At 40.7% G+C, this 17,181-nt stretch overlaps 1 protein-coding gene across 1 annotated transcript in view; it reads left to right on the top strand.

Annotated features, from left to right (window-relative positions):
- Positions 1 to 3,480: 3,480 nt before the first annotated feature.
- SGK1 (serum/glucocorticoid regulated kinase 1) overlaps positions 3,481 to 17,181 on the top strand; it is a 112,008-nt gene continuing 98,307 nt past the window's right edge. Inside the window, exon 1 of the mRNA XM_040965670.1 lies at positions 3,481 to 3,549. Within this exon, the coding sequence (XP_040821604.1) occupies positions 3,481 to 3,549 (69 nt within the window). The remainder of the gene's footprint in view (positions 3,550 to 17,181) is intronic.

Here is a 17,181-nt window from a genome sequence, read left to right as displayed (position 1 = left end):
ATATAGGAAGCTCTTCCACAACTCTGTGAAAGATGCATATTATGAAGAAACTGTGTGTGGACCTTTATTTTTTGGTCCCCCAAAATCTTATCTATTAGTTCCATTTTTTGTCAACAACTTTCTGAAATTCTCTTTCTTTCTCTCTCTCACACACACAAAGATTGTCCTAGACTTATGCTTGTTCTCTATGCTTGTTCAAGTTAAGATTTTTCAGTTTTATGATGTTTAATAGTAATTCTAATAAGAATTCCAAACTTTATTTCTAAGCTACTGAGGTCCAGCATCAGCCTCTCTCATAACAGGGAACTGAAGGTGAGCACAGCTCCAGGTTATCAATAAGATCATGTAAAGAGAGAAACACACAATTTACTTTCTACAGGGTACTGTGTGTCAGTAGGTTGGGGTACAGATATTCAATAAACTGCATGAGATAGTTAACGTTTTTTATGGACTTTGCCCACCCTAAGTTAAGTGTTCTGAGAATGTCGAAGGTAGGTCATGCTAAGCTGCGATGTTTGGTAAGTGGAATCCATTAAATAAATGTGTATTAGTTTTCAAATATTTATTTATTGTATGTAAAATGTAGAGGTTTGGGGAGAGGGGAAGAAACAGAGACAGATCTTGTACTTGCTGGTTCACTCTCTAAATGCTTTCAATGACCAGGGCTAAACCAACCCCCTCCCCCCCAAAAAGGCAAGTGCTTCGTCCAAGACTAGCACATAAGTAACAGGGCCCCAAACATTTGGGACCATCTTCTCATCTTCTGCTGCTTTGCTTGGTTTGTTAGAAGTGAGAAGAATTGGAAGTGGAACAGTTTGGATGTGAACTGGCACCCACATGGGATATAAGCCTCATAAGCAATGAGGTAACCCACTATTCTCCCAACACTGGCCCCTAAATAAACGTATTTACAATTTAGAAAATTTTCAATTTACAAATGGATTTATTAAAACATAGTTCCTTTAAGTCAAAGAGTGGGTATGCTGTATTTGTTACTGCAATGCAGAAGTTTCCACCAGATCGTGAGTTCATCATGGCAGAAGCCATGGTTGTTTATATTCATAAGCTCATCCTCGGGGTCCAGCATAGGCTTTCACTCCGATGGTGTCTTCAAGGGTGGGAAGTAGTGCTATGGGGAGGAATGTTACTTAATTTTGTCTTTATCTTCCCCTTCATGATCTCTTTAGCCGACCCACTTCATGCCAAGTAAATATTCAATCTACCTAAAACCAGTGTGCATGCTACAACATCGTAGAATCAAAGCAAGGCCCTTGGGAACTTCTTTCCCCAGATTCTTTACAGACTCCTTCCTAAATGAATAGATAACTCAGACTTCTTAAATATCTGTTCAACTGCTTTCAGAAGATGGGTATTGAATGAAAATTGATTTATGGGATGTGACCCTAGGAGGTATGATTCATATGAAGCAGAATCTTCTCTATTTTTATATATACTTCAGTAAGGTATAAAGTATTGGCAAAGGCATAGTCATGTAATAACCATCATAATCATGACAGAGAACATTCCAATCACCCAAAAATAATTCCTTTTGAGCTGTCATAATGTTAAAAGCACTTTATATAAAAATCACGAAAACAATCAATGTAGTTGACAGAAGGCATCCTGTCTTAGACAACTCATCATCTCCCCAAAATGAGTAGTTTTCCTTTTCTTGATTATCTATTTGTTATATTGTATCTTCCTTCTGAAAATATCGAGGCATTTAACAAAGAAAATTTATGATTATCCCCAAATAATCTTGCCTTACTCTGGAGATGAATCTTCCAATTCCATGAAGCCAAGTTGTATCATTCTTAATTAACCTGCGTGTTGCTTTTCTACCCAGAGAATTCCATATAAATATTTTAACAGTGCTGGGCATGTTGTTTTGAATGCAATGACTATTCGTTTCCATCAACTTGGCACGATGCCTTTCCCTTATTTATCGATTCTTTCCCAGAAGCAATGAGAAAGCTCCACATCTCTGGGATACTTGCTACACTTGGTTGTAATTTCAGGGCCTGACAGCACAACACGACAAACAAGTGACTGGTTGGATCAATAAATGAGTGAATGAAGGCAGAGTCACCTTTGTCTTGAGGCTGAGGCAGCATCTGAAAGGGGCAGTGAGGTCAGGTTCCTGGCAGGAACCCACACAGGATCCTCAGCATGAAAATTCATCATGAGCATGGTCCACATCAGAAACCAAGCTTATTTCCTTTGTTGTTGTCATTTAACTCTACTTTTATTTTACAATTCCCATAAAATATTAATATCAAAAGACAAACAAATGGAAAACTAAACCACACACAATTGGGTGACTTTTTAAATGAAAGCAATGTGCAAAGGAAAATGTGAGTTGAGACTTGGGAGTAAATTTTCCTTGGTAGGAAATGAAAATAGGTTTCTCAGTTATCAGCCCTTCCTCTTCTTCTTCTCCTTTAAATGGATTCTTGAATACTTTTTGCTGATGTTTTGAGGGCTGGGGGCAGAGGGAGGGGTGTCTTTTAAGGAAGTGGCATTGGTTTTATTCACCATTGAATACTGGATGTATGATCCCGTGTTTTTTTTTTGAAAAGCAGCTTCACTGAGTCAAGTAAAGCGAGGGATCCTACATAGTGACAGATTTTCCATTGTTGCACTTGTACTTTTGATTTCATTTTGCTCCACGTTTGGACGGGTCAGGAATAAAATGATTACCTATTGGTCAAGAGAAGCTTTTATGCAGAATAGGTATCCAAAGAATTTCAACGAGCACAAAATAAAAATATTCTTCATTGTCTCTGAAACTCCGATTTGAAGGGTGCTGCCAGCAGAAAGGAAAGAAAACGCTATTGAAGTCGTCTTCCCAAGGGCAGCGTCCGGGGCTCGGGGAGCGCCCTCTCCACCCGCTGCTCAGATATTCATGAATCGCTGTTTCTTCTAGCCTGGCGTTCTCTCTCCCTCTGCCTCTCCGGCTCAGCCCTCCCTCCCGCCTCCCTCCCTCTGGCTTCAGCTCTTTCTTACTCCTTGTCTCCGCTGCTTAACTACAGCTCCCACTGGAACTTGCACAATCGAAAACAGCTTTGCTCTCCGGTACCTCCAGCAGCGCATCACCTGGAGAAGCGCGGCTCCTTCTAGCACCAGTCGCCGCGCAGCCAGGTAGCCGAGGGGCGGCCAGGTACCCAAGGCCGCCTGGTGTTGCGAGATCCCGCCTCTTGCTGCCACCCCCCAACCCCCACGGGTCTCGCAGCAGGGATGCTTAGGCTCCGGGGCAAGGATGGAGAGAGAAAGATCCTCTCCGCTGGCTGCCACTGAGCGTGGGGAGAAGCTGCGGCAGTCGCAAGCGCTGCAGAATGTTTGAGTGAAGAAGGGAGCCCCACCAGATTGCCCATCCCGCTCGGTCTTCATTAACTGTCTCCTGGAGGGGGCCCGGGAAACAGATGCACTAACCAGGCGGTGCCACCCTGGATCTTAACTGTGAATGTCCCGCCGTGGAAAATGGTAAACAAAGACATGAATGGATTCCCAGTCAAGAAATGCTCAGCCTTCCAATTTTTTAAGAAGCGGGTAAGGACAGGTTGTATTTCGTCTCTTTTGTTTTCTGTGCTTGAGGTACCCCTGAGGTCTGATGGCTGGGTCTTCGCTGATTGCCTGGCTGCTGCTGGCTGTGGTCAAGCCTGGGAACTCTGCCAATGGCTAGATTTGCATTGGTTGGGGTGGGCTGGGGTTGGGGGAGGGCAGGAAGAGTTGCACTGGGAGGAGGGGGCTGGGCTCAGGTGCCTTTGGGTTTTGAGAAAGGGAATTTCTCAATCAAAGCCCTCTGGGTGATTACAGGGCGTGTTCAAGACTTGTCTTATGCGCAGTTGGGAGCAGTAATTTAGGCAGGAGCTGGTGGAATTGCTTACCCTCTCTCTGACTGGTCCTTGAAGGGTTTAACTTTTGCACACCCTTCACTCACTCCACTGCCGCATCCTCACCTTCAGCCTGCAGAAGCAGTAGCTTCTTTGCAAGCCCTTGCAGCCAGTAGTGCGCTAGATGTCTATCTGTGGGTATAAATAGCAAAGGACTCAAGTGACCTTTTACAGATATGATGGAATCCAGCATTTCCAGCTGCCTCAGTTTTGCCTGGTGTAACTGCGTCACTTTCTTGTGTTTCTCTTTTCAATTGGGAGTGAGGGGTTGTCTGTATTTAAGTGACTATTCAGGTTATGCTGCTGTACACATTTATTTCTTAAATTCCTTGTTCTTTTATTCATAGAAGGGGTATTAACAAGGTTACATCAGTTGTAAATGAGCAAGAAACGTTTTCTTCTCTTTTGTGTTTGTTTCACAATAAACTCATTTCTTTATAATGGCCACGCTGCTGGTTTGTATAGATCTGCAGATTGCTATACTAGCGGGAGGGAAGAATTGAAGGATTGTTAAGGACTGGTGACTGACAGTCTTAAGAATGTTTCTTCAACAACAGAAGCATCCTGCTGTCCCTAGCTCTCCCCTACTATTTAATACTCGAGGGCAAGTCCATTAACAGGGTTCTCTCCATTCATTCTTCCTTGGCTTCATTCAGGTTCTTTCTGTGCCGTGCCAGAAGCACAGCACCTCACTTAACTCACCAGTAGAACTCAATGAATTACAGGTTGAGTAAGACTAACTCCAATACCAAGTGGGCAAGCTAGGAAGACAGGGCTGGAAACAGACAGCATGTCAGGCCCAGCCAGAGAGCCATCAGAGTTTCCTGTGCACCTTGACAAAGATCTCATCCATCAAGCAAAATCTCTCCCTAAATTCCATAAGCCAACACAAAGCACAATCAACTCATGGCATTGGTGTACCAATGGGGTCTCTCACTAGCGGAATCTGCAGGTCAAAGGGAAACAAATCAGTACAACTTCACACAGCTGCACGATTCTGCTCAGTTTTCCTCCTGCAACCCAAGAAGGGAGAAAGGGGTGGAGAGGGGGAGAGCTTTGTGAAGACTAATTTCAAGCAACAAAAGCATTTTGCTAATTAATAATAAGTACTCTCCACTCCCTCTTAATGAATGGATTTGACATTTTAAAACCCATCGATCAGATATTCTTTATGGCAAATAGCTGTCACATAGAAGTCATCTCTTTCTTTCTTTGGTATAGAAATATATGAACAGAAATATAAATTTAACATCTGATTTCATTTTGCATAAAAGTGTACTTTACCAATGGTATTCAGTTGATACCTCTGAAGACATTGAATTTTTCAAGGAGAAAGCAAGGGTGTTGGTCTCCTACCTGACCTTTTGAGTATATACAGAGAAAGTAGTTTGCACCAAGATAACTGGCCAGGTGCTTCATTTGCCTTCTAACCTGATGCTATCAGTCTCTAGAAGTTGTATCTGAGCTATCCCAGCTGACTTTGTGATAACCAGGAAGAAGGTGACTTCTATCCAGTCACAAATTCCTTATTTCTTCTCAATTTTGGCTTATTGTACAAATTCTATGTTCTAGATGTCTATTTAAGCTTGAACCATGACTTCTGGTCTCACTTTTTTTAGGGGAGGGGTTTGCTAATTACACATTTAGTCAAATTGATATTTATGTCTTTCCAGATCTTCTCTACATATTTATACTCACATTCTTATGCTGTCATGTCGTTTTTTTTTTTTCTGCTAACAGTCATCCACGGGCCAGTATTCCGTTGGTGAATTTCCACACATTTCTGCATGCTTTGGTTTCAACTTAGCCACACAATATCAGAGTGAACCTTTGTCCGGTGTCCACTTTGAGTTTTGGTTGGAGCTCAGTAAGGGCTGAGGTTTAGACTCAAGCATGATTGCAGAAGGCTTAAATAGTGCTTGCTATAGTTGGAGATGTTCCAAAGGGAGTCAGGAAGCCACCCAAGAGAACACAGATGATCTGTCCTCAGAGCTATCCACCAGTCACCATTTATTAGTGCTGTGTTACAGGCACTGTGGCCATGGATTATTCCCACTACAACCTGGTAAAGTAAGCAAAACCGTCCAGAGTGTGGCTTATACAGATTAGATAACTGGTCCAAGGTCACACATCTAAAAAGTGGCAAAGCTAAAATTTAAATCTTTGATTACAAACTGGTGATTTTAATAGACATTTCCTGATTCAAACCAGTCTACCTCTATACCTTTTTATTCCATAACACAGGTTTTTTTTTCCTAAATGAAATATTCAAGCCCCTGCTACAATTTATAAAATTGATAAAGGTGGCTGAGCCACAGCAGCCGCAACAGACGAACCTTTTGAAGCTCCATCCTCACCCTCAGTGTCACAATGACTAGACAAAGCTTTGGGGCTCCAGATTCTAGCAACATAATCCAAAGAAAGGCAGGCTTGGTGAGAGCTCCACAAAACCCTCTGGATTTATGCTTTTCAAAGCTCACCTAAATCAGCTTATTTTCATTTAGCTGAGAATTGCACTAAACTAGATAAGAGCTCCACTTTGCTTCTCTATGTGTTAATGATAAATTGGCATTATCTAGATAGATATGAACTGTATTTTATCCTAAGAGTCTCCAATAATTCATTTGAGTTGAATAAAAAAAAAGTGTCCTTATCAGTTTTAGTCTCACAATGGAGGAACTTTATAAGTTATCTGTCCTATTAAAAGTAATCCATTCTCAAGGATTTAAAGATTTGTTATGGCTCAAATTCTTACATAATGACTCACAAACAAATGACTTTGTCTCCCACTTGGTAATCCTTGTGGAAATACACTAGCTATGTGAAAAGAAATTTCTGTAGCCAAGATTACATTACCCCTTGCTAAATTTCAAAGGAGATCTGGCTGCATAGAATTGAGGATTTGGAATGAACCACCAATAACTTCCCTATTTCAAAGATGAGGAAACCGAGTGCTTAAACTATCAATCACCTGCTCCCATGACAACGGAGCTAAGGTCAGCCTCATAGTTCCCACATCCAGATCTTCATCCAGCTATCAAATTAGTCTAGTGCTTATGGCCTCGTTCATGCATTTAAAAAAAAAAAAAGTAGAAACAAAATACAATGCTTTGTTCTCTGCCTAGAAATGCTAGCTTAGATGAGACCCATCTGTCTTGATTCAGTATTTCATGCTTAAGTGCATTTGAGCAGCTCCTCGTTTTGTTCTTTTACAACAATATCCTATATGGCACTAATCTTGGTGGTCACTGTTTTAGCAGTTTAAGTGTATTACACACTTAAATCAGCACCAACAGAAACCCATCACTTTGGTGTCACAAATGAGCGGACAGGTGCACTGAGGGTGAGGAACCAGCCCTAAGTCTTTGGTCACTGCATGAGAGAAATCCATGTCCTTAATGTGTACATACCCTGCTCCCTGTGACAGGAGACAATCCAGAGTGCAGGTGAGAAAAGGTGAGAAGCTGTGACTGCCCTAGCTTCCTCCCTTTTCTAACAGTGATGGGAACAAAGGAAAGGATTTCAACCTGGTTGTGCTGCTTACTCTAGCGGGACTGAGAAAAGCAATCAAGCTCCTCTCAAGGGGTTATTCTTCAGAACTGTTCTATAAACAGTCTCCCTTACCACTACAGTTCTGCTATGCCTGGGTAAAGCTTTCAAACTGAAACAAAGAGCCTCTTAGGGGAAATGCTGAAGGTCCTCTCAAAAGGATAGCATTAACTGAGCATTTACAAAGAACCAAACACTCTTCAAAATGCTGTATTTGTGAAACCTTCACAGGCCTTTCATTGTGCCCATTTTATAGCCATGCAGATTGAGAGTAAAGGAGGTTAGGTAACCTGTCAAAGTTCATGAGGCTGGGACGAGGTATAGCTGAACTTTATACTCAAGCCGACTTTAACATGGCAGACTTCATACCCACCTCACTGCTGAGATGCTACAAGTCTGGCTCTCCCCATTGGAAGTGACACTTGGGAAGACAAGCCAGGGAGAATTCGTGTTTTCTTTTGTTTAGGGCTGTAGATATGGAGGGCTATATTTTCCAAGTGACTTCTGAGGAAAGCAGGCATGCCTGCCAACAAATCAGAAATCTGTCTTGGATTTCTCCAGGATGTATTTGCTCATACTTCCTGGAATCATGATGGGGACTTCCGTGGTTTCTGGTGTGAGTTTCCGTCAGAAGCACTTGAGATCTGAGCTGCCCTAGTCCCATGTATGCTTCTGCAGCACGTGGCTCCATCCCTCTGCATATCAGGACAGTTGACTCATCTGAAGCTCCCTCCTGATGCAGAGTTCATTAAGACAACTGGTTACCTTGCTTATTGTATCACTTACTCACCGACCCTACTTTTTTAGTGTAATAAAGCATACATTGAATGAATGACTCCCTCAGGAACTTATTTCTATCATTGTCTTCTTGAAACACATGAATGCTTAGAACTCTGATGTGTATTAGCTTTGTCTATGTTTGAATATGAATCACATATAATTTAAAACTTTGAAAAATAACTGATATCTGAACCAAAGGCAAGGTGTCACTACCCTGTCACAGCTGGCAGGTACTTGGAGAATCTTGAGCTCTCTCCCTAGAAATCCTGTGCCATTCTCTCAGGAAAGCAAACCTCTGCAGAATTAGCTTCATACTGTCTGTGACAGCCTCCCCTGGTGTTTGGTCTGAGTCAGTTTATCTAGCAAGCGGCCAGGTTCCTCTGACAGTCTACACAAGGATGCTGACAAATTTATAAAAGATGACATTAGGAAGGAGTAAGGAGAGAAGGAGGAAAGGAGGAGAGAGAGGAGGAGGAGACACATTAGATGCTGCTTGGCCCCCTCCTCCTCCTCCTCCTGCAACTGTTCCAGTATTTAGAGAAAGAATTACTATTACAGCTTGTTTACTCTCACACCTATTTCTTTTGCAGCTTCATGAAATGACTCGTGAGTATTTACAACAAAGGGAAATGAAAATGAAGGATTTAACCAGAGTGATAGGGTGTACAACAATCTTCTACTTGGTAGTGCAAGCTGATAAAATATTACTCCGATGGCTTTCTAGGGCCTGCTGTGGCATTTTCCCAAGAAAAGCCCAATTAGTGGCTTGATAGCATTGAAGTCACCTTGGCCTCTTTCCTTCCCATTGTCAGGGCATTCACCCAATATACCATTTGTGGGAAGATGATGATGGTGTGTGTGTGTGTGTGTGTGTGTGTGTGTGTGTGTGTGCGCGCATCCCTCTCCCCGTTTATCCTCTGTACATGATGTGCTGGTGAGCTCTGAAGGGTAAGCCATCAGAAGAGCAAAAGAAACCCCCTGAAGTGTAGCTTTTTGCTCCCTGGGGGATGCAGGAGCACCTTGCTGCTTCCAGGTCCGTCCGTCTCCCGGAGGTGAGCCAGCGTACAAGACCTTGACAGCTGGAAGACTTCAGTGTCTAGAAATAGCAAGACGGGAAATAGTCCCAAAATAGAAAAACACACTTAGAGGCAAGTCCCCATAAGGTCAGGATTAAAATATGTCAAAGAGGATCTGAAATGAAAGTTTGTAATTTGAGGATTAAAAATAAGTATGCATTTATAAGGTTTATTTTTCACAACTGTAAACTTATTGAAAATTGGCTGAATTTTCTCTGAATCCTCTATCTTTCTAGGCCAGTACTTCTTAGGACTATATTACAGAAAAAAAAAAAAAAAACTACAGCAAAGAAGGTTGTGAATATTTAGCTTCCAGGGTGGATAAAAGATTGGGTGAAGCTAAACTGCAAGGTATTGGGAAGATAGTGTAAAGATAAAGACATGCAAAAGAGACCCTCTCCAGACTATCACATGACTCCTCAAATATATACATCCTTAGGACATTGTCTTGGTCATACCTCTATATGCCTGGGACCTAGCACACAATAATACATTTGAAAAACCAGAAGCAAATTAATTAACCAGGCACACCACATAGTAGTTGAACTGCTTGCGCTGCTAGCATTCCATCCACATGCCTTATTGATGTCTGGGCTCTTTTATGTCCAGTATCCATCTTCAAGTACTTGGGCACCATGGGAAGCTGCAGGCAGAAGCTCAAGTACTCAGTCCCTTGCCCAAGTATTTGGATCTGCATAGAGTTCCAGGCTCCTGGCTTTAACTTCCAGCCCCTGTTGCAGATATTTGGGGAATGATTAAAATACTAGACAATCTCTCTCAATTTAATTGAAAATTAAATATTCATAAAAGTACATAAGGCAGTGACATTTTTGAATGGTTAGATATTGTGGAAAATACTGAGATATAAACTGGATTCTATTTTGATGACTAACTTGGTATTTTTATATGAAGGTAGATGTAAATTTTTTAAAATAAACTTTGAAATAAATTGGAAGATTTACTTTGTGAATAACTACCTCTCACCTCAATTTTACATGATTAACAAAAAAGACTAATGGAATTATCAATGATTTATCAAATAATATATTTAAAACAATTACAGAACTTAGGAGGTTAGGAAACATTAAAGATATCTGTGGCACTTAATATGCAAAAATACATTACAGAACCTCTACATCTCTTTTGGATAAGAAATGAGAAATACACAGAAAAAGTCTCCAATTAAATATTTTTTTATAAGGGAATGGAGGTTGTGTTGGTTTGTTTGGCTTACTACTAACCACGCAGCACAAGTTGGATGGCTCAAAGGACAAAAATCTGAAGACTTACGAGTGTTAGTGGAGACCATAGTACCGGGGTCAAGGTTCCCCCAGGGTTGGTTCCTTCTGAGGGCTGTTAGAGAACTCTCTGGCTCATAGATGACCACTTTCTCCTGGATTATCTGGTCATCTTTGTATATGTATGTTCCCCTTTCAGCAACAGTTGTCTTGGGTTAGGATTGACCTCAGTGGCTATATTTTAACACGACTGCCTTTCTAAAAGTCCTGTCTCTAACAAGATCACATTCGTAGGTACTGGAGTGAATAAACAAATGGCCAGGGCAGGGTAGGGGTCGGGGAGGAAGGGCCGGAGATGCAACTGATTCCCTAACAGCTCAGTATCTGATCACTGAAGCCCCGTTTGTGTCTGCAAGGAAACATCCCCAATTGAATAGATTCTAAGCTGGAACTTTTTACTTTGTTAAAGTTAGCAGATTCCATGAATCATCAAATATTGTTCAAAAGTCTGCAATATTGTCAAGTACCAGGAGGTATCACCTCTCACACAGAATATGTTTTCTTAAAAGAAAAAAAGACAGTAATATGATAGAGGGAAGTAGGTAGGGATTGGGGGCGTGGGAAGTGCTGCTACCTGTTATGTAAGAGATTAAGAGGGTAACTGGCTGGTACAATGTATGATATTACATTTAAGACCTTGCAATTAAATAATGATCTACAAGCAGGTTTTTCCCAAGAATGTTAATATAATTGCTTTTTATTTTAGCCACTTGATCCTGAAGATTAAATGTTATATAGTAATGAACTGGATATGTGTGTGTGTGTGTGTGTGTGTGTGTGTGTGTGTGTGTGTGTGTGTGTGTGTGTATGCTGTAGTTATCAATCTCAGCAAAGCAGTAGGATCTAATTTATTTTTCTGTTAGGCAACTTTTATGTAAAGGGCCACACCTTCTCTACATGGTCACTAATAAGAGTGAGGTCATTGCTAATCTTTGGTCTTCTGGAATATAATGAGCACGTTGTGCCAGGTGCTTGAGGTTAGCTTTTCAGAACTAATCTCAGAAGGGTCCATTAGTTTTCTACTACATCTTAGCAGTTACCACCTCTGATAGCTATCTCTTGCACTGTACATTTCTCTTTTTTCCCAAAAAAATCACAGATATGAAAATTTCTCATGAGTTTTCTTTCATTCTCCTTCAGAATTCATTTCAGTATAAGGGCTGAAATCCTACCACTCCACACAAACCTTGTTTTTCCTTAACGGCAATAACCAGTGTGAACAGAGCACCGTGATGTGTTACACAAGACACCTTAATGCTTCAGGTGGTAAGGGGGTGTCAGAATCATAAACTTGTTTACCTTTCCCCTCACCCTCCTCTTTCCCTTCAAAACTTTATGTCCCCCTATTAAATAAACTTTATAGCTCCAATTATTTTTTATTAGTATTATCTGTCAAATTATAATTACATATTGGGGTGGAAATTTAATTAATGTTTTCAACACTAATTAGTGTTCTCCTGGACCTGACCTCTAGGAGAGTTGGATCTCTTTTCTTTTCTTTTCTTTTCTCTTCTTTTGTTTTCTTTCTCTTTCTGTTTCTTTCTTTTTCTTTCTCTCTCTTTTCTTTTTATCCTTTCTTTTACAATTATGCTCCTGGAAGGGTTGCCATAAATACTAGCTGGAACCAAAAAGATAAAAACTCACGACATTCCGGGGCTAGTGTAATGATACAGCAGGTTAAACCATCACTTGCAATGCCAGCATTCCACATCAGAACACCCCCATGTACTGACTGTGATGCTCCCAGCCCAGCTTCCTGCTAATGCACATAATAAGACAGTGGAAAATTATCCAAGTATTTGGGCCCTTGCCATCCACATTGGGCATTTGAATGAAGTTCTTGTCTTTGGCCTGGTCCAGCTCTTGCTGTTGCAAGCAGTTGGAGAATAAAGCAAGGTATGAAAGATGTGTCTCATTCTCTGTCTCTGTCTCTGTCTTTCTCTCTGTCTCAACCCTCTCCACCTCCTCCTGCCTCTCTCCATCTCTATGCCTTTTAGAAAATAGATGAATAAATAAATATGAATTTCTTATCTGTGGAAGAGAAAAGGAGAAGTTAATTCTAAAACATATTTAGAAACTAAAAGGCCTTTCATTTTATTCTGCTTGGCTAAATGGTAAAGTCTGAGACGCATTTATATTCTAAAGTACATCTCTTTTGAAGTCACTGTCTTTTCCATCATTTACAGCCCCCTGCAAAGAGATCTGTGCAATAAATTGCTCTTATAATTTGGCAGTAGGTTTAAGATTTCTCTTTTCTGAGGGAAGTCACATTTAGCATGATATAATCTCATAGTGTATAATCCTCAAAGCCTCAGTTGCCAGGAAACTCAAAACTAAATTTAAAGGTAAATTTCAGGGAGCTACTTAGACACATCTTTAAAAATAACTTCTGATGGTGAATTTAACTTTTATCTTCCATTTCTACTTTAACTCTCCTGTCTTATTTATGGCATGGTAAACCACCTTGCTTGTTATTGAATGGTACCTGAAAGCATGTACCATTAAAAATAAAACAGGAAGTAATGATGAAGACTAGTCCTAAAGATGAAAAAGATCATCATTATACCAATGCATTACCATGAAAATAGCAGCAAATAGAAGTAATTTGGAAATGTACCAGGACTTTTCAAAATTTGAGGAAAGTGGAGTTAAATGATAGAGACTGCTTTGATGCAAGTTAAGATGTTGATACACGCAGGCTTGTTTTTCAGACCATACATTTTGTATGAACTTTCCGAAGATCCCTGGCAATTCTTCTCCACTAGATTTCCTTCTAGAGAATGCTTGTTTCGTAATCGATGAAATTAACCACAGACCACAGAACCAGAGCTGATTTTTAAGCTCTGGATTTATTATCTCAGAGAGACAGCATAAGCCAGTAAACTCAAAGTAAAACTGTAAGAATGTTTCCTGCTTGTGTCACCAAAATAAGGTAATGCACTAAGTTCCTGTTATCTATTATTGTGTAACCATCTGACACTTGGGAATCAAAACCAACCACACTTTATCTGCTCGTGATTCTGTGCATTAGGAATTCGTTTTGCTCATCTAGTTGGTTCTACATCCTCTGATGCTGGCTAGGTCTTTCTTTGGCTGTGTTCAACTTAGAAAACTGTGTTCAACTGTTTCTCAGTGGCCTCTTTCTCTGTATGGTGTGGTTTCCTTATAACATCAGTCTTGAATAATCAAGACTTAGATGGCTGCTGTCTTTAAACAAACAGGAAAAACATACAGTTCACATTCATCAAAAAAAAAAAAAAAAAAAGCCACAAACCTAGCCTGGACTCTAGGGGAGAGGGAATAACCGCCCCCACCCCTCAGTTGGAAGAATGACATGGGGAAACTATGTGGAAGTTCTTATTTGTTCCATTAAAATACAGCATAATTGTCCAAATTAAACCCAGCTGTACTGAATTTATCTATGCTTTCTTTTTAATTGAAATATTTGATGGAATGGTTAAGTCACTGCTTAAGATGTCTGATCCCAATTTTGAACAGCGTTCAAGTCCTAGCTACTCAGTTTCCTTCCTGGCTTGCTGCTCATCTTGGGAGACAGTAGATGACGGGAACCTGGAGCCCTCCTGGGAGGCTTGGATGGAATTCTGTGCTCATGGCTTTAGCCTGGCCCAGGCCTGGCTACTGTGAGCATGTGGGGAAGGAGCCTACGGATGAAAGATCTCTGTTTCTCACTTTCTCTCTTCGTGTGTGTGTGTGTGTGTGTGTGTGTGTGTGTGTGTGTGCCTTTTGAATAAAATGAAACCACATAAATAGAAAAAATTTTAAATGACAAAAAGGGGGTAGGCATTGCAGTGTTGTGTGTTAGGCCACTGCCAGAACATCAGAAAATCATGTCAAAGTGCCCGTTCATGTCCTACCTGCTCTACTTCCCGTCCATCTTCCTGCTAATGTGTCTAGGAAGGCAGTGAATGATGGCCCAAGGATTTGAGTTGCTTCCATCCACGTGGAAGACCTGGATTGAGTTCCAGGCTCCTGTTTTCTTCTTCTCCCAGCTACAGGAATTTCAGCCCTTTGGAGAGTGAATCAGTGGCTGGAAGATCTCTCTGTCTAGCTATCTCTCCCTCTCCATTGTTCTGCCTCAGCAATATTAAATAAATATTTCAAAATAAGTAAATGGAAAATAAAATATTTTAACAACACTCAAGAAGGAGAAGACACATCCACCCACCACCTCAAAGATAAAGATATTAACGCTTCATAAAATGAGATAGTGAAAATTCTACTGCATTCTTAATATACCACATTCTAGTTTGGTGATATTGAGCAAGGTATTCAACATCTTAATCCTGTTGTCATATTAAAAAAATGTTTAAAAGTAACACAAGGCTTGCAGAACTATTATGAGGATTAAATAACATAACACATGTAATAATGCATCTACTAATGTCTAGCACATACTTAACGCTCAAAGCATATTATTAGGCCATACCTCAAAGCATTACTCTAACTTTACAGCTTATTTCCCTAAGCTTTTCCTTTTCTTTTTTATTTAAATATCAAAGAAGAAGAAAAGATTTACTACCCTGATTTGATCAGTACAATTTTGGACATATATTGAAATTCACACTGAAGCTGTTAATTTACATACGATTTTTGTTCATGCAATTAGAAGACAACATGGATTTTTCACAATTGTTTGAGTTGCCCTCACATAGACATTTCTCTTTCCATACATCACTATTCTGAAGAGATAATGTAGATTTTGAAATATTTCGAAATTTTTTTCAGATGCCGAGCTTTTGAGCTCAGAGTTGAAACTATTCACATTTTCTCACCATTTTCTTCTGTGTCATCAGGATGGTTTTTGATGCAGCACTTCCCCACAGAGGGAATCACAACCATCTGTGAGATTATCTTCCAAATTGCTTCCAAGTTGCAAGTTCTAATGTGAGGATTTCTGGTGGCCAGATGGCATATCCCAGGTGGGAGCCTGCACAGGTGCTGAGGTGACTGGCCGAAGAGCTGGAAGCCTTGGCTTATCTGTTCCCGCCCCTTCTGCCCCTGGAGTTGACTCTGTCCTGTTAGTTCTCCACTGAAAATTCCTCTCAATCAAGCTTCCTTTGTTTTTCTAGGATCTTTCTGTGGTCGAAGTCTATATGGCTTTTGACTCATCAGCCATCTTGCATCTTTCCCCTTCACTTTTGCTTCTGATATAAATTATGATTTTCTCCATGAGTCTACTTGAAATATACCCTTAGAAAATCTCTTTGCTTTGGAAGCAGCTTGACTAAAAGTTGTGTCTCAAAAGATCTGTGAGTCATCAAAAAGGATTCATTTTTGCTATTTCGTTGTTCATAGGCTTAAGAACTACTGAACATAATTAATTAACGTCCTATAGACAGTTGTCCCTTGAGCAATTGCAGTGGTGTCTGGCTTCAGTGCCAAAATAATAACTCATTCACACAGGATCTCATTAAATCAAATGACACCAAATCACGCCGCTGTTTTAGTTACGTGTGCACCAGACACTGATGGAGGAAGAGATATTCAAGCAATACTCTCTTACAACATAACCAGTTATGGACAAAATTCTAATTTAAAGAGTTAAATACAAAGTTGTATCTTATCTGCCTGGTGCTGGGAAGTCAAGACAAGAAATCTATTTGAAATTCAAAATCAACATTCATCATCAACACTCTGAAATGTCCTTTAAAGCCTCTTTACTACTCTTTATTTCCTGAAATATCTCTTTCAGGGGCCCCACATTTATGGCCTCTTCAAGTTTCCCTCTTGTTTTTGTGTGCTTCCTCAGTTTCCTATCAGGCTCTTTCTGGTCTGTCTTTCCCTAAATTGCTTGTGACTCAAGGTCAATGCTTTGCCAACCAGTCGTTCACTGTATCTTTCTATTGTTTCCCTCCAACCGCAGTTCTTCACTGTTCTGTCTGCTCCCCATCGTCTTCTGCCTGTCCCACAACTCAAGATTTCATTCTTTCCCCTGCTTTAAATATAATCTATATCCCTTTCATAAATATATCAGTTCCTGGGTACAAGACTCCTATTCCCAATTGAACATTTCATATTCTCACCAAAACATGCCACAAACACCTGGATCTAGTGACATTCGAAACCTGAACTCTTGGGGCAGGCATCTGGTGCAGCAGGTACATGTCACTTGGTATGGCTGCATCCTTACCAGGCCACTTGAATTTAAGGCCTTCTGATTCAGCTTCCTGCTAATGCACACCCTGGAAGGCCACCGGTGATGACTCAAGTACTTGGGTTCCTGCCACTTAGGTGGGAGTCCCAGACTGAGCTCCATGCTTCTTGTTTTGCGCTGCTCCACCAGTGACTGTTACAAGCATGGGGAGACTGAAGCGCCAGATAAAAAGTCCTTCTCCATCTGTTCATCTCTGTCGCTTTTTTGAGTAACACAAGGATGGCCCAGCGTGTGGGCTCTTGCCCCTCATTTTGGGTTCCACTGTTTGGCCTGGCTTCAACCCTGCATGATACAGCAATTTGTGGAGTGAATCAGTAGATAGAAGCTCGCTCTCTCTCTGTATTGTCCTCTCTTTCGATAGCTCTGCCTTTCAAATAAATAATTAATTCTGAGTGAAAAAAAAAAACAAA

The sequence above is a fragment of the Ochotona curzoniae genome, unplaced genomic scaffold (genome assembly GCF_017591425.1).
Source record: "Ochotona curzoniae isolate NIBS_2020 unplaced genomic scaffold, NIBS_Ocur_1.0 scaffold_3890, whole genome shotgun sequence".
Lineage (NCBI taxonomy): Eukaryota > Metazoa > Chordata > Mammalia > Lagomorpha > Ochotonidae > Ochotona > Ochotona curzoniae.
This window is presented reverse-complemented; position numbering and strand designations above follow the sequence as displayed.